We start from the raw sequence: 27,462 nt of genomic DNA, 5'->3' as shown, positions 1-27,462 counted from the left end.
CTCTTATTAGGTTGTAATTCTTAAGTATTTTAGGGAAAATCTTCCAATTAAAAACAATTGAAAGATATGTTAAATGCGTATCTTTTTATTAGTAAAAAGTGTTGCTTCTCTGCTATTTTTTTCACTCATTCCTGGTATGGAGCAATGTTTAAAGAAAGGGACCTAACAGATAAAATAACTTAATAGATGACAAATTATTAAAGAGGGAACAGTATATTTTTTTTTAGGACCAACTTTAAAGCAGGCATAAAATGAAAAAGTATCAGCTGTTTATCTACAGCAAAGAAACCAATTAACATTTTCTTTAATCTCTGTGACAAATACAATAGCACTACATGAGAACACTATTAATGTTATGTACGCAAAGGTCATAAGCAAGAATGTATGGAAATAAAACAGATAAACTCATTTATTCTCAGAACCAATTAATATAGAGTACCATAGTCCTGATCTTGTGAAGTGTTATTACTGTATAGTATACATATTTATTTGGCACTGGTCTTATTTTGACAGTACCTTCCCACCAGAACTCACAGCAGTTAAGATTTTTTTTTGGCTCTAACATGTACCAGAATAAAGATTCTTCTGTTTATTTTAAATAAGTGGTACCAATTTCAAGGCCAGTTTCCAGATTGCTCTTCCTGCCTACCATCTTTGGCATTGCTTTTCACTGTGGAAATTATACTTCCATAGCGCATAAGCAGGAATGACAGACACCAGACGGAAACACTGATATGCATGTATTAGAAAATTACCTGGTTCTCCCTAAACCCATTCCAATACCTTACTGAAACAGAACAGCAAAAATTTAACTATAGGAGGAAGAGTAGGAATTCAGATACCTTCCAATTGCCTGCAGAAAGATTCTGGAGAGATCCTGCAGAGCCCTCAAGAGTAGCTGGATTGGAGCTTTCTGCTAGAAGCGTTAGGTATGGTTTTACCACAGATGGGTGCCATAGCATTTCTACCCCTTTAGGAGACTTGGAAAATCCTGGTATAGGGCCAACTCCATCCCACTGAGAAGTGAACATAAATTTGTAAGTACAGGAAACCTCTATATTTTCATTCAACTTACGGTAGTTTTTCTTCAAACTCTGTACTTTCCCCCAGCATTAGCTAAGTAGGTGATGTATTTGTAATACGAAGAAAAAGGTATACCTGATCCTCCTGTGAAGTTTTTTTTTTCTTCTTCTTTTTTTTTCCCCAGCAACTTGGCTCTGAATCTTTGCTAGGTGATTCTTTTCCTAACAAGTCATCCAATTCATTGATACCTAGCAGACGTGCCTGAGGCACCTCCAGTTCCAAACGGTAAGAAAGGTTTCTCAAGGTACACACACAGTTTTCCACTGTCTGAAACCAAACCATAAAGATGTTAAGTAACCTGTTGCTTTCTGAAATAGTGATAAAGCAAACTAAATTAAGTACAGGTGAAAAGGCATTTGAAACACAAGCACCAAATTCTAATTCTGGGCCTTGGGCATTGCTACATCTGCTTCTTTGGGAAAACTGCAATCTATCTCCTGATATTCTCGAAAGTGAAAACTCTAACAGTCATCTCTACTCTGGTGGTTTATTTTAAGTATCCTGAAAATACAAAGCACAAGAGCTTATTATTAAAGAATGAATACGTCAACACTGACAAAAATGAAAAGTACAGAACAAATTAAACCGCATTATGCAACAAAATTTGATTGTGCATCATTAAATTAGGGTTGGGAGAGAAGACTGTCTGAAACACATCACAGTGAGGAATTATAGTACAAAAACCTCAAAAGATCAAATCAGACATACGGCTCAGCACAAAAAATCACTTAGATGAAACATGCACACACCTTGCTGTCATAGTCTGATGTGTTCACACATGTGTGGATCACATACAGCAGTGAATCAACCAGCCCTTCGCATGACCTCATCTGTTTCCGGGCTTCTTCACCTGCAGAACTTAGATTCCTAAAGGGTTGAAATGACAAATGAACACAGTGTATTCACAGATAGACATACGTGCAATAATTTTACCAGATACTTTGCAGAAGCTTGCGTTGTTTTTTTTTTTGTTTTTTTTTGTTTTTTTTTTTTTTAAATAAAATAATAATAAATATATGCTTGCTTTTAACTTCTCTAGTTGGTGCAGCAACCCACCCCACCTGAATGTTTATAAAAAATGAAAATGATTCAAACCTGTAATTTCAAGACAGAATTGACTCGTTGACAAAACAAGCCACGAGTAGAAGCCCTTTCTCACAGACTTTTCCATTCCAAGCCCTCTCTGTCGTACTAACACAAACTTGTGGCTTGTATGCTCTGGTATAGGTGGTTGAGCTTGTTTTTGTTAAAAATACCCTTTGCTACTACTTCTTAAAATTGGATCCATTCACTGATCTGCTGTTCCATGGATGCAGTGTCATTTAACATTTGTAATACTGATATATAGACAGAAGCATAAAGTAAGGTATAGGGGAAGGAAAAGTGTGCTTTAGAATAAGTAACAAAAGTGTTTGCTGACAATTATTTGCCTGCAAAGCAACCACATTGCAAAACCTGAACTTTATATAGTGATTAAATGCACGCTGAAACTAGTACTATTGCTAATAAAAAATAATAAAAAAAAAAAAGTCACAGTGCCTGTCTGTGGAGGTGTGTATTCTCCAGACATTGTGCTGGTATTGTATCCTCTAGACATCATACTATCACTGTATGTTCAAAAGCAGTGTGAAACTTGTGGTCTTGAAAAATAACCCAACAAATAAAAAAAGTAACTTATAAAAATATTCAGGAATATAGAATGGTTACCAGCAAATAAAAACAATTTTTGTGCTTCTACTTAAACACAATGGCTTTAATATGCTGTTTAATAGAAGACAGTTTGAAATGTAATATATTGAAATAATAAGCAAACCTACAAACAGGAACAGCTCATATACTACTGTTGGTCTTTCAATTCTCTTTTCAGATGTTTTAGTTTCATATTTTATTAGTCTTATTGCTGTTTAAGAAATCCACAAAGGGATTAGTTGAACATTTCTTTACTTGTACATATACATATACTATTTTTAGATGTATACAGTATTAAAAAATCGCCAAATTCACACTGTTTTTCCTGAATAAAATTAATGAGGTGTACACACAATGCAAAAATTGCAGTAATGGGGGAAAAGTGCCATGATTGTTTGCAATGTATATAGAAAACTGCCAAAAATTTGACTACTAGCCATTATAATTAACATCTTTCAGTGACTAACTTTGTACTTTTCATATTCTAACAGAGAAAATACATATATGACAGTTGCCTGAATGATAGAACTAAATTGAATTTATAGAACACAACAGCTAGTTTGTCTTAAAATTTAAAATATAAAATGACCTGTTGGATAACACAATTACTCCATAAAAAGAGCAATACTCTTCTATAACAGCAAATTACCTCAGGCATCCTGTAGTATTGCGTAGAACTAGGGAAGTCTGAAATTTAATTTTATGATCATCATCAAACGAAGAACTGTTCCATCCAGAATGTGGCACTATCACAGTGTTTGTTAGTGTTGACAAAGCATCTCTAATGATTGTCATCTTTACTGCATCACATGAAGACAAGTTCCAGAGAACCCCTTAAGAAAAGATTTCCATTGTTGTCAAGTTAGAAAAGACTTGGTAAACAAATATAAAGCAACATTAACAACTTAAAAGACTTTGCTTTTAACAGGAGAAAGATTATTTACCTATGCATTTAGTCTGCAATGCAATTTTAATGTTATTCTAACAGTAACAGTCAGTAAGTGGTCAACAAAGCTGCCATTAAGACTCACTTCACAGTCTGAAATAAAATGTCCTCATATGCAGGTTATTACGTATTCAGTAACCTTTACTCTGTCTGTCTGGCAAGCGTGTAAACTCTTCAAGTCTCCCACTATACTGAGAAGGAAAACATGCATATTAATGAATAGATACTCTCCTTTTTCTTAAGGAAAAATACTCAACAGAAACATCCACTGATTGACAGATGTTCCCTTCTTCCTTCCTTTCCTTAGGTACAGCTCATCCTCTCCTGTCAGGAGCAGAGTAAGTCCTCAATGCACTACAGAAATCTAGAGGAATATTCCCTACAAGCATACAAACTCATTTCACTTGCAAAACACCTTTCCGTTTTCCTGAAACATATGTGCCTTGAGCTTCTCTTTCTAATGCTAGTATCTTTCTTAGTTATCTAAAGAGGATTCCTATACTGACTATCTGCAATGGGAAGAGAAATTTGTCTTTTTGTAGTTGGCCAGGCAAAATGCCAAATCACTACAAGTTTGTGTAAAAAAGGCATGAACATCTGATTTCCAAAGGGTGAGTCTTCAATAAGCGTTTAAGAATGAGGTTTGGGAGGGAGAAGAAAAATTATTATCCTCATTTATAAGAAACAGGGAGATTGAAGTTAAAAAGCAATATAGGAGAGATTTGGCAATGTTCTTAAGAGAGAGCATTTAGGACTGAAATCTCTTCAGATTCCTATGCAGAAATAACGATTTAAAGGTATTCATAGGAATACAAGAGCAAAAATGAAGTGAGAAGAAACCAAGTCTATGGACATCATGGCTGAAAGCTCATTACTGTCTTGCAAACATAAGATCTTGTGGAAAAAATCTCAGAAAATGGTAGAGAAGATACTGGCAGATGGGTGGTTGCCAGTAAAGTTTCAAGACAAGGTCCCAAGTGTGTGACATGACATTATTCTATATTAGGAGGAACCTGGAAAGATAGTATCCAGAAAGGACTGCAAAATGAACAGTGGAAGGGGGAAAATGGTTTTGCTGACCTGCAATGAATTACTGCGTTCTCGCATTGTACGTCTGGGCTATTAGATACTTAATGTGGAACTGAACTTCCAAAGCCTAATATAAAAATCCTACAGAAAGTTTCTTCTTGAAAACCATAGCAAGAGGTCTCAAGTGTTACACATTCAACTAACCAAATGAATTGAATACTATCAATCTTTTACCCTCAGGCAGAATTCTATAGTTTCCTACCTTTTTACACAGTCTTCCTGTAAGACGTTCAGATACAAATTATTAGATCTGACATGCATATACATTTTCAATAATCTAATCTTCATTGTCATCATGAAACACAACTTGAAATTCATCTAAATTCTCACCAGGCACAGGTGATATCTTTCATGAAAAACTCTCAGTATTTTCCTCACATGCAATATTTTTCTAATTGTAAAGTTGCATAGCTGTGTACACTCAGCAGAGACATTAAATAGCATTTTCTCAATAGCCCACTACAATTGCTACTATAAACCATATGGTTAATTTTCAGTTTGACTAGATCTCAAACATTTAGTTTCCTCTGAAACAAATTATGGGGGGACAAAACAGTAAAAATTATAAAAGTTTATAAAAACAAACGTCTGCAAAACAGCAAAAGCTTTGAATACAGCCACACAAAAGAAGGAAAAGTATTTCTGTAAAACAGCCTGCCTTTTTCTCTTCAGAAAAACACGTAAGGGGGGTGGATATATTCCAGAGGAGATTTATGACTGTCTTTCAGTATCTAGTTGTGACATAGGCAGTCAAAATACATAATTCCTAGAGATTCCTCTCTTTGTGGTTTAGCCAACATACAAAGATAACTTGAACGTCTGAAGAATGTGGAAGTTAACTTCGCTGTTCCTGCATAACGTAACTTTCTTCAACAACTCAACCTACCTAGACCAGACTTTGTGGCAGTTAGGCTAAGATTGGTTCTTGTGAGCATTTATCATACAAAGCATCTTCAAAAACCTCCCAGCTGCCTTTTTCTAAAACCAAAACATATTTATTTGACTGCTGTTGCTTCAATAGAAAGCAGAATGTGCCTTTGAAATGGATCTGTTGTGATCAGCTCCCCCAGGAGCTGGAATTTGTTGTGTGGTATTTTATGAAAGATTCTTTTTTTGTAGTAATTTTGTTGTGTCTCTTGAGTGAGCCTCATCAACATTTGTGCTGCATCACATTTGCACACTCAAAATAGGCTTAGGTTATTTAAATTTACTTCAGTTATTACTTATCCTTCAGTTTCAACTTTACATAAAGCAAGCGATTTCTATACACATCAAATTTCATTTCATAAAGCTGTGACTGTATATCCTCACTAAAGAGCGTAACTGATAACTAACAGTGAACAACCTAAATGCTTCACTGGCTTATAGTTTTAAGTTTTTGAGGCCATACTTCATGCAGTTCTTGATTCAAACTAGAAAATAAATCTCAGATAAACCCTTCACTAGCCCCAGTTTTGGTTTCCCCCAAACATTTGCTCTTAAAGAAAGTTATGTAAGATAAAAAGTTTACTTTGAGTCTCAGACTACTGTTAGTTACCTAACGCATATGGGAAAACAACATACTTGATTTTACGTGCCTGAGCTTTGAAAACATTAATCATAGAATGGCCTGGGTTGAAAAGGACCTTAAAGATTATCTAGTTTCAATCCCCCTGCTCTGGGCAGGGTTGCCAACCACTAGAGCAGGCTGCCCAGAGCTGCATCAAGCCTGGTCTTGAATGCCTCCAGGGATGGGGCATCCACAACCTCCCTGTCCAAGCCATTCCAGTGCCTCTCCACCCTCTGAGTGAAAAATTTCCTCCTAATTTCCAACCTGAATCTCCCGTCGTAGTTTAAAACCATTCCCCCTTGTCTTATCACTACCAACACATGTAAACAGGCATTCCCGCTCCTGTTTGTATGCTCCCTTCAAGTACTGGAAGGCTGCAATGAGGTCTCCCCAGAGCCTTCTCTTCTCCAAGCTAAACAAGCCCAGTTTCCTCGACCTTTCTGCACAGGAGAGATACTCTAGCCCTCTAATCATCTTAGTGGCCCACTAGGTGTCCTTACTTAAAAGTCATTACTTACTTACAAGTAAGTACTTTCTAAAAATTATTACTTAATTAATTAATTATTACTATTACTTACAAGTCATCCTTAACGTATGGTTATTCAAATAAGATGTAAATCTCTCAGCCTTGCCAAGTATAAGGCACTTGCCTTCCTTACTGGCTAACACACAGATTGTGAAAACGCTGAACAGCTGAGAACTGTTTGAAATACCAAGGCAACAGAAGATGATATGCTACGTATCCAGGGATCATGAGCCCAGCGCAGTCAGCTGCAGCAGACTCATAAGGGACACGGCATATCCACCCTGCTTTGCCTTCGGAGGAACAGTACAACTCAGGTGCTTGCTAAGAAATTGGAAGGGAACCTCCAACATCATCTTTTCTTCATGTGTATGCACTGGCACAGACGGAAAAGACTAAGTAAAGGACCTTCCTAAACTCCATCCATCCAGAAGACTGTTAGACTTGCAAATATTAACTTTTCCATGAGAATTATCCTGGGATTGATCAAAGAGCAAATCACTAGAGCACCACTGAGTAACTAAGTTAAAACTTGCCCAGAAGCTAACTCTTAAGGAGGTAGATTGATCAGATCATTAATAATTTATTATCCCTATGTTCATTATCTGCAGGCAAGAGCTCTCATCAGGATGTTCCATTTGGTAATTTGGGAGCAGTTTTCAGCTATTTATTTTACAAACCAAAAATGTGTCTTACATAGCCTTTTAATCTTCATTTTAATAACGAGAACAGTCTTATTATAGGATGTTTGTTTTTAAGAGATTTTGGACCAAATTTAGGTCTTATTAGAAACTAACCCTGAAGGGAAAGGCAGTTATAATTTGGGAAGTTTCCATTCAAACACAAGAAAGATGGTGGTGGGAGCTGGTACAATGTTGTATTAAGGAAAGGTATAAGATACTTCTAGTGTTACAGTAAAATTCTGTATGTCATTTAAATAAAGTGCCTTTTTATTTGTCATTGTTGTGAAGGTACATGGAAAAATATTTAACTGTTTTGATTGATTTTTCAACAGCTATTAGCTGCCAGTTTCATTATTCTGGGACACTGGTGAACATTCCATTCACAAATGATCCTGTGTAGCAAAAGGAGTGCTAAGTCTACTTACCTACCTAAATGGATCTCTACTGTCCCTAGCATCTCTGGGGTTGGAAGGAGAGGGACTTTTGCCGCTACTCATGTTACACTTTGGTTTGTAATTCAACTGATTGCTTCAGCAGGCCTCGTGTTTCTTGCTTAGTCTGTGAACATACTACAAAACACAGAAGAAAAATCACAAGCCACTATTTGTGCTTGACATTCTCTTGATGTGAGGAAAACCTGAGAAAACTGGGCTGAAGTTCAAGAGATCAGCATTGGGTAATTCTTAACGGAGGAAGGAAATCAGCAGTAACAGTACCAGGAAAAAAAATATCAGAAAGCTTTGCAGGAGAGTTTAGAATGCCATATGAAAAAGCTTCTGTAGTTCTAATGAAATGTGGGGCTTTTTGTCTTCCCTTTTTGAAAATGGATTGTCTGCTCTATTTTTGCAGCCTGTAATTCTGATCCTTGCAGCTCTCAATGAGGACTGTGCTAAATTTACATTTCTTGAACATCATCCAAAATAATCCTACTCAGGAAATGAAAATATGTAGTCTGATAAAGTTGAGAACCTCATCTACATGAAAATCAAATCCTGTTGCATGTAGACAGATCACAGAAATACCGAAAAAATCCCAAATTTTCATGAATTTCCACAAGATACTTTCAACTGGGGGGAAGTTATTTTTGAAGAACTGTTCTTTCAATACACCAAATATTAACAGTGTTTCTCTATATGCTGCTTGCTGCACATAATGCTCTTGGGTGGAATGCATGAAAGCAAAGTATGTGTAGGAAGATGGACCTGTGATTAGCAGAATCTAAACTGGGCTCAAGAGAGTATACTGAAACTCATGACCTAGCAACAGCTGTGAAATAGCTCACTTGGCGCTGTAATGTATGGGAGAGAGCATACTAATTTAGACCTTCAAGGGTCAAGATGTGGCCTATAATCAGTTGTAGTAAAAGAAGGAAAAAGAACAGATCTGTGTTATTATAGCACGTACCTTCTGTAATCTGAGTTTGGAAAGGTTGCATGCCCAAAGCTATTGTTCTTTGCAAATATTAGCTATCTATTAATTTCTATTTCAGTGCAAATTAAATCAACACTAACATTCACTTTTCCACTACGCTGACATAAAAGAAGTATATCTTACGTTATTGTTAAAAGATATGCCTCTATGTCACACACCTTTCAAGAAAATTATATGGACAATTATTTCTGATACCTTGAGTATTCCTTCAGAAAAAAAAATAAAAAGAATCATTACTTTAGTCAATCTGATGTTCTCGATTGCAATTATGAATCCTGGCACGAGAGGTTATGTGACTACCCAGTACAAATTGATGGAAGCTCCCAGAGATTCAATATATGCTTATCAGTAATGAATCTAAGCCATCTCAGATGTGAAATTCATAATGCTACTGTTACATCACACATCAAGTAAGACTGAAATTGAGACTCAAAATATCCTGATATGAAAAAAGAAACATTTATCTATCTGAACTTTACAATTACAACAATGAAAACACTAGAAGTAGTGTACATATTGGATCATTCCGGAGCAACACATTCCAGCATTCAAACTGATGGTCATCCATATAATTAAAATTAATCATATTTGAAACTCCACTCTCAGATTAATACATGCATTAATCTATCTCCTGCACTACGGTATGGAAAAAGACTGGCATTGCAACAGCACAAGTCTAGGGCTTTTTCATTTACTTTCTCTACAAATGCTCATTAGCTGAAAGCATTCCCTTGGATGACATGGTAGCAATGCTTCTTAGCTAAGAGAACTCTATACATTGGAAATATCTCCTACCATCCCCTCGCCTTTTATATTTCCTTCTAAGGGAAAAATATTAAGACAATTGTATATGAACAGTTGACGTACAAAATCGTAGAATCATAGAATGGCTTGTGTTAGAGGGGACCTTAAAGATCATTTAATTCGAACCCCAATCTTTTGATATTTATTCACAATCCTTCTGGACTTGGACCTGTGGCAGTGTTTTCAGATGACAAAACTGTCTTTTGCAATAGACAGCAATGAAGTTTCCAGCATAAGTAAGCCCAACTTTCTCTCTGATTCAGTATCTACAGGTCACAGGTTCACCGTTGAATTGGTTGTATTACTGATGTCAGTTCAGCAACTGTAATAGGATTTTAAAATAATTGCTCAGTTCAGAAAATTCCCTATGTAGCTCTTCAAAGCTTAATTTGTTACCTAATTCAGAGAATATGTGAAAGGCATGTGTTAAAGCTGCTATTTCATTAGGACATCAATGCATAATGATGCCTATGTCTCTAGTCTAGCATTAGCTGTTTAAAGTCAAGCTTGAGTCATGGTTAGGAAAAAAAAGCTGCAGATGAAATTTCTGAATCAGAGACAGAAAACTGGTTTGGTCATTCCTATTTGAACAGCTTTGGCTTTTGAGGTGTTGGGCGGGGGGCACCCTCAACTATCTGTGGGACCCTGGAAATACCAGAGGCAACGACTTTTGTTTTGACTCTGCAACCAGCCACATCTTTTTCATGTTTTGTTTTGATTTTGAATCTCGGTGTTTTAATCCAGACTTTTAAGACCCCAGAAGAGTTTACTGCTAAGAATTACACTGCAGCTGCTCACACCACGTAGTGTTAACCAAACAGGCAACAGAGTTCTTCAGCAGCTGCACTGGCTTCTAGGTCCTCTGCTGAACATGGATGATCATATTCTTCTACCTCTGCAGTTTTTACACAGTTGATCACCAAGTACTTTGGATGGTATACAGAATAGAACAGAGGTAAATATTACAGTATAATGGAAGTTGTGAAAGTCAACAATATCCATTTCACAGACTGCTTAGTTTGCAAACTTGTACGAGAGTTGCAGCTATTTCTGTACCTCCTGGAAAGTTACCTCAGGCTGCCTGGACTGCAGAACCTGAGGTCCCTTTTCCAAATATACACAAGCTACAAGGCACAGTTGTCAACTATTGCAAGAATGCAATCTCTCAGAAAGATGATGCTGAATATAAAAGACCATGTTGCTGGACATAAAACAGCATTTCTAAACTGAACTGGCTGATGCAGCACCGATTTGATGTAATATACACCATGAAGAATTGCCAGGACCATCAACAACAACCTCTTTCCCCTGTACAGACAGGCCTTATAGACAGACCTTTACCATACAGCTAAGCTAGTGATCAGCTGCTGCTGGAATTCATGCTCATTCTTCCTAACTTCCAGCTATGAAATCCTACTGCTCCCCCAAGGTCAGTGCTGGTTCTTGCTTGACCTTCCAGGGTGAAAGCCTGACAGAAAACTAGCCACTACTAAGAGTGGATCAGAAGTCTCTGGGGAGGGAATGGTTTACAGCACATCTCTGCTGGTGAAGATCCAATGAAAAATCAAAAAACTACTAGTAAGATAGGCATTTGACTCACTTTTTTTGGAAAACTTGCACTAAAGGAGAGCACCAATGTTTCTCAGATTTTAACAAATTAAAGGTCTGCGTCCTAGGGTCTCTTGATTGTAGACTTGATTATGAGAAATTGCACCTGGGTCCTAAGCATGTATATTTTGATTTTCTATCTCTTACACAGTTTTCTGCTGTTAACTTTTGCAAGACATGAGTTCCTGAAAGTCACAGATTAATTCCAGGCTGTACTGGCCTACTGCAAAGTAAAAACATACCCAGACAGAATAAATCAGTGTACATCCTTCATGTCACTTGCTAGGGAATGGAGCTCTTGCACACAATCAAGAAGGCCCCAACAATACTTCTGCTGCCTACTGCTGAAGTTGTGCTGGAACAAGAGAAGCCTTGAGAAAGAGCTCGCGCTAAATATCTAATGAAATATGATGCAATTAGCAAAAAGGAGTTGTTTCCCTTTTAAAGGGGTCTCTGACAGCAGAGCACAGGAGAGCAAGGCTCCCATGCTCCAGCAGCTATGGAAACTGCACACAAATAGAGCAAGCTCAGTAAAGAGTTAATGTGATCCAAAGCATTTCAAAGTCCAACTTAAAGAAAAAGGTATTTTTAAAAGTATTAGTTCATTTTTGTGACTATGAAGTGATTTTGCACATTTTATTTTCAAAATAATCTATAGCCATTAAGAAGGTAACTAGCTTTCCTCTTAAAATTCTTATGTTTTTGCAATTATACTTTCTATATTTTTCATATGTTTTTCTATTCAGCTTCCACTTCTTTCTCTCTATGTATAATTTCAATCTTGTCATTTCAGTTACTGTTAATTAAATACAGGCCCTGGTATTCCTACCGTTTTCTAACTCCTCAAAACATGCTTTTGCACTTACCACCTCCCCCCTCCCTTACCCCTCTTTCTCAGCTTTTCAAAATTCAGATACTTAATCTTCAGGATATGTTCCCAAATAATTTTAGGCTAAAACTTTATTTTGTCAAACAATTTCTCAGAAATCTTATACAAATGCATTCATGTGAAAAATATCTATATAGATTGCAAGATTCATTATAATTTCACTTATCTGCAATAATAAAGTTTCATCGATCTAACTTCATATTAAACTAAACTGGATGGATTTCACATGCAATGACACCAGATTCTTCTGTTATGTTTAAAAGACAATGGTTGCTCACTAACTGGTACTTGTAATAATGAAGATACAATTAATTTGCTAAGACCACCCTCAGTAGAAAGAAAAGCATCTTCCTTCAGAAATACTACAATGGAAAATCAATTTTTATGAAAGTGGTGGAAAAGCTACAGCTGGAATGAATAATGCTAAATTTAAACTAGAAATCAGATTTACAATGTTTCTAGTGCTGTAGATTGATATTCATTTATCTGTACTTACATTATCTTAAACTGGGAACACAGTAACTGGGGTGTGGTTTGCTAGTTTGGTTCTACCATAGGTGGAGGTGTGTGCATTTTTCTTTTAAATTATTATTAAGCAAATAGTCATTGAATCTCTTATAATTCTTTATATTGCTGTTTACAAAAAAGTCAGCTCTGGATTTTTATAAAGCAATCAGCATTGGTATAACTCTAACAGAAGTCAATGCCACCAAGGTAAGCAGAAAACAATATGGTCAAAACTTAAAATTTTACTGTAGTTGGATAAAAAATAAAAATCTGTGCATCAAAAAGTAAGTCAACTTCTAAAAAAGTCATCAAAATGTGAATACCATTCACATTTGAAAACTCTTTTTACTTAGAGATGATGTGCTTTTTTTTTTTTGAAAAGTAACAGTAGAGTTTTTGTTTGTTTGTTTGTTTGTTGTTTTTTTTTGTTTTTAGATAGTAACTAAATACCCTCTATAATTAAAAATTTTACAATTTTACTTTGTCTTTATCTGTGGAAGTATCCCTAACACCTTACAAGTACATGTGATTTAGATGCATAAAGCATAAATTCTGTAGAGCAGACAAGGCAGCTAACATATAATTTTACTTTTAAATATTTCATTTACATAATTATTCTTAAGGAATAGACTTAAGCTGCAGCTTTTCAATTCTCGGTAGCAGGGTAATCTTAAATTCAAAAATAAAAACAAATGTTAAGGAAAAAAGGCTGCATATGAATGATTTGGATACAGAGACCTTTTGCTACTTGATAGCTTTCCTAAGCAAGAAAACAACTTGGACAAGTTCCCAGAATAAGATCTCTCTTACTTTTAACTTGAACACTCTTGTGCAGCTTTGCTTAGTGTTTAAGTAAATAGTTAAGCACAGTGGCTTAGCAAAATCAAATGAGGGATCATTCAAGTCATTTATTATTTCTGTACTTTTTGCCTGCACTAAGTGCCAAGCAGGTTCATAGGATATAATCTAAATTTGCTACCTCACAATCAAGAGATGAGGGTGTACACACAGTCACTTGCGTGACCCTACTAACAACCTGGGCACTGAAAGGCTTCCAAAATTTACATATTTCCACTTGTCTGTCTGTAATTTAAACACACACAAACAGTTTGGGTCCATCTTTTGACTTCTACGAGATCTTAATTAAAATTGTTCTCAGCATCTGATTAAAAAAAAAAAAAAGCATGTAATAAAATTAAGTTTAGGAGCAAATAAAGAAATATCGATTCAAAACATAGCTATGTATTTGGGCGAATCATAACGGGGCAAAATTTACCCTAAGTGGAACTTTGGTGCAATAACCTCGGGATTCACTTGTACTGCTTTGCTATGATTTTAACTGTCAGTAACCAAATAAGTGGTTTTGTATTGACAAAATACTAATGCGCAAATAAAAATCCGGACAATAGGCACAATTCCAGTCACTTACCAATTATTTCAAAGTCTCGCCCACTTCAGAAACATAGTCTGTATTACAGTTCTGCACTGGTCTATATTAAAAACGTACCTGTTACAAGCTCTTTTATTTCTGCATCAACAGATTTTCTTAGCAGTCGTAAAAGTGCAGGTATCCCACCAACGTTCTTCATTGCTATTTTGTTTTCATCAGTAGACTTTCCATAAACAAGATTTCTCAGTGCACCACAAGCATTCTTCTGAACTTCCAGGACTCTGTGATCCAAGAGATCAACCAGGTGCTTGATTCCTCCTAGCCTACATACCTGAAAAATGGAATGATGGACACATCAGCACCCACTGATTTAATGGATTTCACTCTATGGATTAAAAAGACTTTTATTTTTATAAGAACAGAATATTCTATTCTACATCAACATGAAATATTACTGGTAAATCTAAATAACTGTAATGCTGTAATGAAAATCTGTGAATCACTCACACCCTTGTAGAAAAAGTTGACAGACATTTTCAATCATTTGTTGTGTTCAGAGGATTGTTACTGTTAAATTTCTGTTTTGTAGTAATCATTTTTTTAAACTAATTTTCTATACCTCAAAATATCTTTTTAAGGGATAGCATATATGAAGAGTTGCAAAGATTTAAGTGCCAATTCTTACACTTAATCACACAATAAATAAATTCAGTTTAAAATTAGTGTATGTGAAGTCCTATGGGCATACCTGAAGCTCTTTGTAAAAGTCTACTCTACAGTTGAAAAAAACTCTTAAAACAAACAGAAATATTTATATTGTTTGCTTTAAACAGCTTAATTATATTTATTCTTTGTTTTAAAAATAAATTCTAGCAGTCTTTTGAGATCTTGTTTCTGTGTAGTGTTTTTCTTTGTTCAAAATCAATCCCAGAAGTGATAAAAGATTGAAATATTCTAGAGTTCTGTAACATTTTACTGAATTAAAAACCTTTTTAAAAGAGATAGCTAAGTTGCACTTCTTTTAAGATTAACATTATTTTAAAAATCAACATCCAAGGGCTACTAAAATATTTTAACTGTTCTAAAAATGAGATATTTTGCAATTATATGAGCTATTGGATTGATCTATTATAACCTGGTATTATTTTTGCACAGCACAATAACTTTTATGCCATGCTATCCACAGAATACACCTAATGAAGCTGGCACAGAATCTCTCAATAAAACACATACCTGCTGCTGCCTTAGAAGGAAGTCACAGGCAGAAAAGAAATAGGCCATCATGCCTAACACTTTGCTAATCCAGGATGTGGTTCTGGGCTGAACAGTTACAAGAGATGTAAAACAACAGTCCTGGGGATTTTCTAGATCAGCATAAAAGTACTTTTAAAATGCTCATTTTCTGTTGTAACCTGTATACTGATTAGTTTGGCAAGCCACAAGGCCATTTGAAATATATTAATGTGTACAAGCTTTCAAGGATTTTTGGCTTTAAAAGTTCAGTCTTACTGGCCATAACACAAGGCAAATAAAGTAACTCTCAGTGAAAAGAGATTTAGCCAAATCTTGCTAATTTGATGCTATGAAAAATAGCACCTTCTCTGTTACATTCTTAGGAAATGGCATTGGAAATCAAAATGTTTAATATCGTTATCTACACTCCTAAAAGCAAACACATTGAAGAGGCTTAAAACAAAACAACAAACAAACCAACAACTGAAGTGCAAGTTGAATTGAAATCCAACAGTGTATGTGTTTTTTTCCTGTCAAATCACATCAGTAGAATAAAAGAAAGAAAATGAAAGACTGGTAAGTTGTAAATTTTTTAGATCTCTGTTAAAAAAAAAAAAAAAAAAAAAAAAAAAAAAGAGTATTTTTCAAAAGGAAACATTTATTTACACACCTGTGTATCTACTGCACACATTAAAAAAACCAAACATACAAATCCTGGCATTCATCAATCATGCAAAGCCGCTATCGTAACCTGTACTGAAGGGCTTAACGCTTGAAGTTATTCATCTGGCAAGACTTCTGTAGGTAGGAAGTCTACAGTACCATGAAAATTATCTTACCATTTATGTATCTGATACAGACTACATACAGGATACTATAAAGTATTTTTACAATGTCATTCCCTTCTAAGGCAAATAATTCCTATTTCTATGTTACTAAGTAACTTAAGTAAGAATTACCTATAATTTTCAGTTAAATCTTTCTCATCTGCCAACACAGCAGCACATCAAACATTACCTTTACACTACACATCCATAATACAGATGCAGGTTATCAATGACACAAAAGCTGTATTATTTTTCCAATCTGTACTCAAAATTTGATGAGATACAGTTTTTATGTACATCATCCAAAAATAAAACTGTAGCTGGAAAACCATTCTTAAGATTTTTATTTTACTGAGTCATTAACTATGTTGAAATATAGCAGCTGCTGCTTGTTTAAACAGGCAATTCCATTTATAAATTAAAAACCCAAACAAACAACAAAAACAGAACTCACAAAAAAGGTACATTCATGAACTAACAAACCAGTACTGAATATATTTATGGAAAAACAAATTCAGACAGATATGCATTACATGGAAGGGTAATTTATTCCTTCTATGTAGTTTCATGGTTAATTTAAATGTGTGTTGTTTTTTTTTTTTTTCTCCTGATAAATAGTATTTTATGCTTACCTTCAGGTTTTAGCAATGCAAGCATTTTAATTCATTTTGCCAGGCTTTTAATACTCTTAGTTGTCTAGCAATTAATCTGGTATTTATCACAGCAATAAAACAATAAATTTAAATAATTAACAAAAATGCAAAGTTAATGCAGTCTTCAAGTAATGCTTTACTGAACTTTGCAATAAAGCAATTACGATTCTTTCCTACTGCAAATACTCTCCTGCTGGCCTCTGCTTTGAAAGGGGACATTCTCCTTGTCAACTGCAGCTTCCCTATTGCCGCAGATACCATCATGCTTTTAAAACATGCCATCCACCATCTGAACCATACAGCTTCTTAAGAGACTGAGAGCCACCTCATCAGGAAATGTTAATAAATACCTCATTTGCCAAAAGCACACAAATATTATTCCGTACTATTATAGCCAGACAATTGTCCTATCATAGAATTGTTCTGTCATAGAATTGTAAGAATTTCTAACAGCTGATTAATTCAAAGCAAGTAACAGTGACAATAAATAAACCCTCCCTATTTGAAAAAGGTTAATTTTCTTTTTCAAAATTCCACACTCTAAATGGAAGGCAGGCAACATTTACAGCTGTCTCTCTGACTGATGTAATACATTGTCTTTCCAAAACAGAAAAATAATGTTTTCTTTGGATAAGGCTTTAGGAGCTTGAATATATGGTACCACACATCTATCATACCTGATATCTCAAATATTTCCAGTGCTAAGGAGGACAAGACACTTTCATACATAATAAAAAAGTTAACATCGCACAGTTTAAAATTTGGCATATTGCTTTTGTTTTGTGCACTTTTGAAAAGAAATATTAAAGCAGACATTTCATATTTTTTCATGATTCAATTTCATAACAAAATCGATTTTTCATAATGCAGAATGAAAAGAAAAAGTGAAGAAACACAAGATCTCATATAGATGAACATACACAGATAATAATCCAAGAATTCCGAAATGAGCAGTCCTATCTCTTAAAAATAGCAAGAGTACCTATAAATCTGCCTACATCTGCTGATCATTGTGATCTTCACCAGAAGATCAAAACCACCATCTTTTAATCCACCCTTCAGTAACAGTGAGTAATGCTAAGTTAGCTTCTTGTAAAAGTTGCACCAGCATTTTATTGACATAAATAATATTTATAATTAAAATAGCAGATAACACCCACATATAATATGAATGAAAAAGCAAACTCCTTCAGATAAATAGCTCATGGCTGCTCTGCAAAAAAAGCAGCTCGTGAAATGCAAGTAGTTTCTAGAAATTTCAACAATAAGCTGAATTTTCACGCAAATGTGTCCTTCCTTCACACCACATTGACATAAATACTATCCTCTGCATATTTCTAGGGTTGGATATCTTTTCTTTGCTTGACGGTTCACTCATTCTCTGTGATTCCTTAAGTTATCTTGATCAAAAACAGTGGAAGGCCTTCAAGACTTCTTTTTCTTCAATCTCCAGCCATGGAGATCAGGTTACGTGAACACAGGCTTCAAGAAATGTCCTATGCACTTTGAGACTATAAAACTTGAATGTTAAACAATTTCACGTAACTTCCATCACACACATCTATGCACTTCAATATGAACATACATCTAGTATAAACAGAAACACAAAAAATCCAGAATATCATGGTATGATGAAAATACAAAAACAGAGATGAGAGGTTTAGTTGCTCTTTTAGCTTATAGTTCCCCCAGAAACAGAAACACACTCAGTACAGTACCTCTGTTTTTACTTTGTTATCTCCGAAGCACAGGTGCTGAAGGTAGGCGGCTGCATTCGCCTGAACCGATGGGAACTGGTGTTGAAGCATGTGAATGACTTCAGGCAGTTCTGGATCTCGCCAAGCAAACTCCCTTCATTAGGTGAACATATTCAAGGGAAGACATTTGTTGTAAATGTATGCTTATTTACTAAGTGGAATTACTAGAGCATCATAAGTGTTTTACAATTTGTTTTTGTTCTGGAGTATTGGGGACAGGAAGAAAAACAGGTATATTGGAATAGCTATGTCAGATCAACTTTTAATCTTCTTATTGGAAAATGACACTTTATATTCCATGTTCTTCAATTACTTTATTCATTGACAACACAAATACGCACACCAAAATGATACTAACTCAAACACTGCAACATATATGAATCTCCCAAAACTTAAATATATAGTGCAACTGATACACATTTAACAATGCTGCTCAAGGGCATTTCTTCCACACAGCATTTTTTCTCTGAATGTTCAATGGTCTTCCTAGTCTCAAGCCAATTATACTTGAACGAAAGCTGCGCAGTGTCAAAAGTTCATCAGGTACAAAAAACTTGAAAAATTTGAGTTACTTAAGGACTGTAAGTTTAAAATAATTTTCATCAAACCTCCTTCCTTAAACACCGTGATTTTGTGTACTCATATTCTGGAAAACCCATTAAACATATCCATGCCCAATTCTCAGATTTAGAAAAAAAGCCATTAATGTTTGTTGTGCCATTTTCTTTCTGTAAAGGAAGGTTAAGAAGAAAAGTAGTATTTAAGTTTTCCTGTTCTCAAAAACCTAAGCAAATGAAAAAACTGGTGTTCCAAAAAGGGTATTCAGATAGCTATTCAAAGGCTAAAGTTAGCCTGGCATGATGGGTCTCCCTAGAATTCAATCACCAGTAAAGAAAAGTTCAGTTAGGGGTTTCCTTTGAACTGCTCAACAACTTACGGGTTTATTTCTCCCTACTAATGATAGAATTGAATAATTCAGTTGAAAGGGACCTATAAAGATCATCCAGTCTATCTGCCTGACCACTTCAAGGTTAGCAAAAATAAAAGCACGTTACTGAAGGCATCATCTAAATGCCTCTTGAACACTGGCAGGCATGGGGCATCAACGATCAGACACTAGGAAGCCTGTTCCTTCTCAGTAATGACTGGAAGACCTTATAGAAAACTACCTTTCTTAAAAAAAAAAAAACAGTAGCTTTCAGAATGCTCTCTGACTCTTATTCTAGAGCAATGCTTTCCAAAGCCTGGTCTCAGGATATAACACAGTAACTTAACTTCTGCAATGGTATGACATGCAAATTAGAGGCTGAAACAGATTAAGGTACATCTATTCCACTGTGAAATCAAAAGACAAAGTGTATAAACAGTAAAAACTGCGTCAATTTCTTAAAAGTTCCTTGTTATGAATAGGAACCATCTCTATTGTAAAGTAGCTTTTAGAGTAGCTTTTTGTAAGCCATACCAAAAGAAGTCTGGCATGCAGCTGCATGCAGCTAGTAGATCTAAATTAGAGGTAAGACCATAGAATCATAGAATGGCTTGGGTTGGAAGGGACCTTAAAGTTCCAACCTCTAGTTCCAACCCCTCCCTCTACATTGGGCAGGGATGCCACCCACTAGATCAGGTTACCCAGGGTCTCATCTGGTCTTGAACACCTCCAGGGATGGGGCAAACACAACCTCTCCAGGCAACCTGTGCCAATGCCTCACCACCCTCTGAGTGAAGAATTTCCTCCTAACCTCTAATCTAAATCTCCCCTCTTTTAGTTTAAAACCATTCCCCCTTGTCCTGTCATTATCTGATTGAGTAAGAGTCGCTCTCCATCTTTTTTTTTTTTTTTTTTTTTTTTAAGCCCCCTTTAAGTACTGAAAGTTTGCAATGAGGTCACCCCTGAGCCTTCTCTTCTCCAGGCCGAACAGCCCCAGCTCTCTCAGCTTTTCTTCAGACTGAAGCTATAAGCTTTCTGTAACCCAAGAAAACAAAAGAAAACAAAAGATTTCATTTTTAGTCTGACTATAGCTAATAGCTATCTCTTTGCAAAGTTGATCTGTTGTCCTAAGTTTCTGTCTCAAAGACTCCTGAGAGATCACTGTAGTCCATATCCATGTAGTCCATACACGAGGTGTTCTGCATTCAGTTGTTTCTAAAAACCACCAGAATGCATAATGCTCCTTCATGACTAGGGAGGGTACAGAGCTGCCTCAATGAACTGGCCATCTGAGGACAGACTGGAATTCCTAGCAATCACCCATACTGAAGACAAACATAGTACCATAAATCCCTCCAGGTTTGCATAGACTAGGTTTTGATATTCCCGTGTTAAAATATAAGATTTAATGAATGGAGTGTCTAATGAAATGTAGTGGTAATATTACATTTGTCACATGCCCATGCTGTGTACGTACATTTACAATTTCAAACCAGTAACTACATTAAAAATAAGAATGTGTATTTGCTTTGCAAAGTGGTACATTATATAATGTTTTTAAACTTACATTAGTTTGAAATGTAAGCAGGCTGCTCTCGAAAAATTCATTTAAATAAATTAGGTACTTACTTTCTAATTTTCACAACCTGGCATTTCCCATTCCCACAAAAAGAAAGCTTATTACAGTATTACAAGTGGCTCTGTAAAGTTACAGAAAATATTTGGAATAATACAGTCAATTCTCATCAAATTTGTAAGTACTTTTTGTAAGAACTCTTGAATGAAAATAAACACGGAAGAAAACTGCACAAAAGTCACTCTTCTTGCTGTAACAAAGTAGAATGATTTATTACTTTGGCTATTCAACAAAATCTTTACATCTAAATAAGTCATGACCATTTAAACATTGTAAAACTGAAATATGGACAACAAAGGTGCCATATTTACTTAAGGAATGTATTAAAAATTATTGTATTAAAGCACAAATGGACTTGCCTGGGGTCTTTCTGAATGCTGTCTATGGATGGAGATCGTGTGGTCCCATCATCAGCGGGCGTTGCATGCTGCAGCCTGTTATAACTGGACTCTGACAGTCGATACTGCATTGACCTGTAGGGTTCCGCATAGGTAGCTGTTGTGTTCAGAGCATAGTTATTTCTTTGGTATGTGAGTGTGCTACGCTGACTGGATGATCTTTGCAGATTTCCAACTCCTAGTATAAAATCAGTATTAAAACAAACTAGGTAACAAATGTCTGTTGAAGAGAAGAGACAGTATGTGTTTAAAAGTGTAAGGAAAAAAATCAGTCTAAAAAAGGTGTACAGTGCTCAGTGTTAAAAGCTGCCATCAGATGTAAGAGAATAATTACTCAACGTCCCAGGGAAGACAGAGAGGCTGGTTGCAGAAATAAAAGTTTGGTGAAACCTGGCTTATGCCCCAGCTTGCCTGAGTACTGAAAGAAAGAAATGCATCTTGTGCCATTAAGGAGAAATTAGGATGCAAAATGTTTTCAAGGTGCATAATAAAATTTAATTACCAACAGTAACTTCAACTTGCCAACAGTACTAAAAATAAAAAGGAAAAACAATTAAACAAAAAATTATATAGTTTGTATTAGATCTTACTTTTCCCAACTGCATGCACATTTTCCCTGAAAAAAACTAGTAAGTGATGATTTCAAAGTATTAAGATGGTGGTTTCAAAAACAGGAACATGTATCTTCCTGACTTAGCAGAGCTGTTGTGGTAGCTTCTGTTCTTCCAAAGTAACCAATATTAGGTAGACAAGTAAACAGAGAATTCAAGTTTCTAGTTATATTTCCTTACTGGCACAGACGGACAAACATAATTTTTATACTGTAGGTTGTAGAAAAGAAAGTAGCATAATTGCAAAAGCTGTTCATCATCTTCATAGCCTTCTGTTGGATGCTCTCTGATAGTTTTATGTCTTTCTTACATTGTGGCACCAAAACAGCACACAGTACTCAAGGTGAGGCCACAGAAATGCAAAGCTGAGTGAAACAAACACTTCCATCAACCGGCTATGAATGCTGTGTTTGATGCACCCCACTTCTCTAAATATTTCCAGAGAGCTGCTTAGTTTTATCAGTCCATTATTTCCAGAATTTTTAGAAATTACTCCAGTACACAAATCATTAATCAACTATTTCTCTTTACAGAAATCAGTTCTAATACTAATCTAATGCCTATGCACTTCAAAATATATCAGTAGGAATTCTACCAAACATTAGAGGAATATTTCAGTTTCACTTATATTTTCATATGTAGTATTTTAACTTTATCCTCTGCTAGGAAGTAGGGTAAAAACAGTATTTTTACTGAGAAAGATGCAGTAGGTAGTGCAGGTGTGCAAGCTATCATGCTGTACTGATGAATTAAATGACAAAGCATGAGCTCAAATGGTAAGAGAATTGATGCATAGAGAATGCAAAAGGAATCAAAAACAATTTGTCATGAAATACTCTTTGCTTGGATGTACCTGTGTGCATGATATCAAAAAATCTTTTGAACCTGACCTTACACTGACATGTACCCCAAGTATTTCTTGAAAACATCACAAAAGTTTTTTAATTCCTACTGGTTATTTTAAGTCCTTCAAACTTCATTTCTATCTCTATTGATTTATAGTATATAGTTTCTCATTTTTAATTGGAACTACGTATCTCCTTTATGCCACAGGTCCTAGAGAAGCTCCACCACAAAATCAAGCACGACTTTGGCACACAGCCCATGGAAGAGCTTTCTAAGCCCTTTACCTACCTGACCCTGTCCGATATAACGCTGACTGGGATCCCTGGTGGAGCTCAATTGTTCCATGATTTGGACTACGGTACACAGGACTGTAGTAAGTTCTGCCTTCATATATAGGGGTGATGTGCAAATCAGGAGATATAGCTGATCGTAATTCTTGTCCTAGTTGACTGTGTTGACTAGCATATGAACTCCTCAGGCCTGAAACCAAGAAGAGGTAAATATGTACATGACCCATACCAGCAAAAATAATAAACCAGCAACGGTTGTATCTTTCTTATTTTAGCCAAGAAAAAGTGTATAACAGTTAGAGTTACAAAGATTTCTTCCTCAAACTTCTTTCCATTGTTAAATGATCCATACTGAAAGGTTCACTAACAAAGCTGCATTCCCTTGATATGGGAATATCCTCCATAATATGACGACTAAGTTTTCCAACTCATTCTTTCTGGTAGCATGTACAGTTAAAAGTCTAAAACATTAAACAAAAGCTAAGTCAGCACACGCATTCACAGAATTAGCACTGACAAGGTAAATTGTGAATCTGACAGAAATCCAGTTGTGAAAGTGGGTACAAGTGGGGTCGTAATCTAGAAAATGAAATAATATATAGCAGTAAGAACAAAAGCCTTCTTGGTAGTGGTAGCAGAGACTTAAGCAGGTGGAGAAATGTTTTTTTATAAAAGTTTAAATAGATCATGATATGTATTATCTATGTATATGTGTACACACACACACAGACGGTTCTGCAGCAACTATATGAAACTTTTTTTTCACCTTGTTTTTTAGCTGTCTCTCTTGAGTTCCACTTGTCTTACCTCTGCTGCATTTAACTTAATTTCCTCAGCAGTGGACTTCCTGCTACAGCTTTTGCAGTGCTAGATCCATCCTCTCCTCCAGCTTATGTAGCAGGGAAGAGTTTTGGATAAACTAAAGGCTGCAACATTAATAACCTTTCCCCTGGATCCCAATTTCCTCTAAGAAAAGAGTTCAAATATAAGGTTATGATTTCAGATGTTGTCTTAAACTGTTCTCCTAAAGAAACACAGTAAGTAATTTATACCAGGAAAAAAAAAGTTTTTTATAACAATAAGGGATGCTTACTTGGTTTGTGACATACAGCACACTAAAGTCATACCACTGCAACTTTCCTGTAGCAAATGGCTACAAAATAAGATGCTAAGCTTTACTTCCACAGTTATTGATTACTTTCCTAATACTAAAGATACATTAAACGTAAAACATCTGTTTCTGTATCACTGATTTACCCCAGTAACTTTTTTTTCCCTAAACTATATCAGTTCACTTGTTTAGGCAAAATAATATTCTCAAACACTGATATTTGTAAAGTACCTTAAAAATATTTTAAGAGTACAGGTTTGCTGTTACATCACAAATTATGCAGTCCACTGGACTGCATCAATATTAACTACTAAATTGTCATTTATGTCAAACTGATATTTTCCCTCTAGTAAACTGGTAGATTATTAAGCCTTGCAAATGGAAGCTGGGGAGAATACACTTTATTCCCTTTGCTGGGAAATAAGAATATTTTGGGTTTGTGTGAAGTATAATAGTTTAGAAGAAAAAACAGACATTGCAGTCTCTGCTCTAGAGAACATGCAGTCCTAACTGCAAGATCACCTTTGTCTGTGCTTCTTTAGGTGAAGGTCAGAACAAACACAGCAACACACACAGAACTTAAAACATGTAGTAACTGCATCTTATTAAGACCTGCCTCTCAGATGAATATATTCTACCTTTAGGACTTTATTTTAAGACAATATTACAATGGTTACCCTATGTTGTTACCCTCAAAGTTAACATACTTTGAGATAACTTAGAATTATTAGACAAAAAGACTAAAATTCAATAGTACTACATTACCTATTTTAGCAAACTCATAGACATAAAACTAGTCCCAGCCTAGTATCTTTTACTGTGTGTATAATCTGCACATACATGTAAATATACTTTATCTTCAAATTACTGAAACGCTCCTGTTTGGGAGACTCAGAATTTCACTTAGCCACATAAACCCTAAAACATACAATTTAATTTAATGCATGGCTAGCAATCTAGTAATTGGAGAGAAAGGTGGTATTCACTGTGAACTTATGGTATTGATACCATATTTATACCTACATATACCATACATATACATATTTATACCATACATATACCATATTGATACGTATTTACGAAATCCACCACAATTACGTTCTACTGCTACATTTCATCCTTAAAACTAGTACCACACTACTGGCTTTCTACAGTGTTTTAGGTATGTAACGAGTTTTAAACTGAGTCTTTACCTTTTTACTAACCTGTAAGGCTATCTGGACGTGGAGGGACCATTCTCTCATATATATCATACTGCTGTCCAAATTGTTCAATGTCATGCATCGTTCTTTGCAGTGTTGTTCCCAAATGCTGTGGAACCGCAGTCATGCCAGAACGCTTTGGGGAAGAAGAACCCAGTTGGGTTTGTGATGGAGAAGCGACTCTGGTTTGTACATCAGCAAGTGCAAGAGGAGAACCAACTCTCGCTGACGTTTGGTATTGAGAAGTCCCGCCATTGGGATTTGCCGTCTGTCTAGATGTCATAGAACCAATCCGTCGCACTGCTACTGGGGAAGCAGGTCTCTGTGCAGCATAGGGGGATGCTGCCCGCTGTACTGGCAGAGTAGTGGATGAATATGCATGAGAAGTAAGGGATCTTTGCTCAGCAACTGATGGAGAACCATACCCACTACCCAGAGATGTTCGCAGCGACCCCCTTGAAGGGGAAACACCTGTGCTGACCACATAAGAGGGAGACTGTGCTCTGGATGGGACTGAACTGACACGTCTCATGGCTCGGTTGGTAGCAACTGAAGGCTGTTGAAAAACAAAACCAAAACATTGATCAGTTTTTATCATATAGTAGATAATTTTCTCCTGTAAGACAGGGAAAGCAACAAGAAATATACACAAATTAACAATATATACCAGCAGCTGAAGAACAGCTTTTATCCTTAAAGTCATTCCTTCAAGTCCCCCTGAAAATAACTTTTTTTTCTAGACAGAATTTCTTCACACACGAAAGAAATTCCTCATTCCTATTTGTCTATGTTAATATGTACTAATGCTTTCTTTCCTCACCATTCTAATAAGAAGAGTTACTATTTTGAAAATTCAGAAATAGTATTAAATTTTAGTATAAGCTAATAAAGTTTATTCAATAACTGTCTTAATATCATTCTGATTAATGAAAAAGGAGGGGGGAAAAGGCTAGAAACAGTACAAGGTACAGGAACACAAATACCATCTTTCTTTAAGCACCATGTTTGCATATTGGCAAAATTTATAAGATTTTCACAAGCATCACAACTGAAACAATCATGAGTGATGCTTTGCTGATCCTGTACATCAACAGTATACTGTGCACTCTGAAGTCTTCAGAAGTTGTTTTTTTTTTTTTTAACCTCAGCTGCAAGCCATTTCCACTTTCTAATCAGTGAAGGTGTTAAGGCAAAAAAGGGTAGGTCCAGCTATACATTTATTGTCTTTAAAACTGTGTTATATACACAGGCAAAATAGACAAAAAATAAGATGTAGTATTTCAAGTGTACCTGGACTGAAGTCTGCCCTTCAGCTCGTGAGCTTCTCACCAAATGGTTATTAGTGGTTCCGATAAGGGAATGCTGTTGTCTGTTTTCTGATTTGTTCAAGTTTTGGCTGTTATGGAAACTGCTTACTTCCTGGTAACCACTGTCAGAATAAGAATTCATTTGTGTTGAACTTCTCGAGTTACCTACAGACCCTGTAGATATGAAGCCAACGTAAGAATAAAAGTACTGCATAACAGTAGGAAAATAAAATAGTACAGAACATTGCTATTTGTTGCATTATTAATTATATTACATTTTAATACAGTCAATATAGAAATGTATTCTAATATTTAAAATGCATACAACAGACCCTCACTTTCATGGAGAGATGTCTGTTCCGGTGAGTAAAGGTTCCCTTGTACTGGCTCTGTCGTAACGTGATAGGCATTGGTATGAACGCTCTCTGACACTGGGGGTTTGTTTACACTGGTGGCCGGAGGATCTGAAAAA

General features: G+C 35.7%; 1 protein-coding gene across 5 annotated transcripts in view; it reads right to left on the bottom strand.

The window, feature by feature from the left end:
• The window catches only part of PKP4 (plakophilin 4), an 88,944-nt gene that overhangs the window by 10,291 nt on the left and 51,191 nt on the right, over nucleotides 1–27,462 (bottom strand). For 3 of the 5 annotated variants that reach the window (XM_082763344.1, XM_082763347.1, XM_082763348.1), the window contains 11 exons: nucleotides 27,323–27,454; nucleotides 26,974–27,164; nucleotides 25,687–26,239; nucleotides 23,369–23,560; nucleotides 21,581–21,801; nucleotides 18,623–18,751; nucleotides 14,309–14,522; nucleotides 3,422–3,605; nucleotides 1,833–1,950; nucleotides 1,159–1,350; nucleotides 843–1,016 (listed from right to left, as the gene is read on the bottom strand). In XM_082763344.1, coding sequence (XP_082619470.1) covers nucleotides 843–1,016; nucleotides 1,159–1,350; nucleotides 1,833–1,950; nucleotides 3,422–3,605; nucleotides 14,309–14,522; nucleotides 18,623–18,751; nucleotides 21,581–21,801; nucleotides 23,369–23,560; nucleotides 25,687–26,239; nucleotides 26,974–27,164; nucleotides 27,323–27,454 — 2,300 coding nt within the window. The remainder of the gene's footprint in view (nucleotides 1–842; nucleotides 1,017–1,158; nucleotides 1,351–1,832; nucleotides 1,951–3,421; nucleotides 3,606–14,308; nucleotides 14,523–18,622; nucleotides 18,752–21,580; nucleotides 21,802–23,368; nucleotides 23,561–25,686; nucleotides 26,240–26,973; nucleotides 27,165–27,322; nucleotides 27,455–27,462) is intronic. The other 2 variants (XM_082763346.1, XM_082763345.1) reach the window with 2 other exon arrangements.

This window comes from Aythya marila (assembly GCF_965140915.1).
Source record: "Aythya marila genome assembly, chromosome: 6".
NCBI classification, from domain to species: domain Eukaryota; kingdom Metazoa; phylum Chordata; class Aves; order Anseriformes; family Anatidae; genus Aythya; species Aythya marila.
This window is presented reverse-complemented; position numbering and strand designations above follow the sequence as displayed.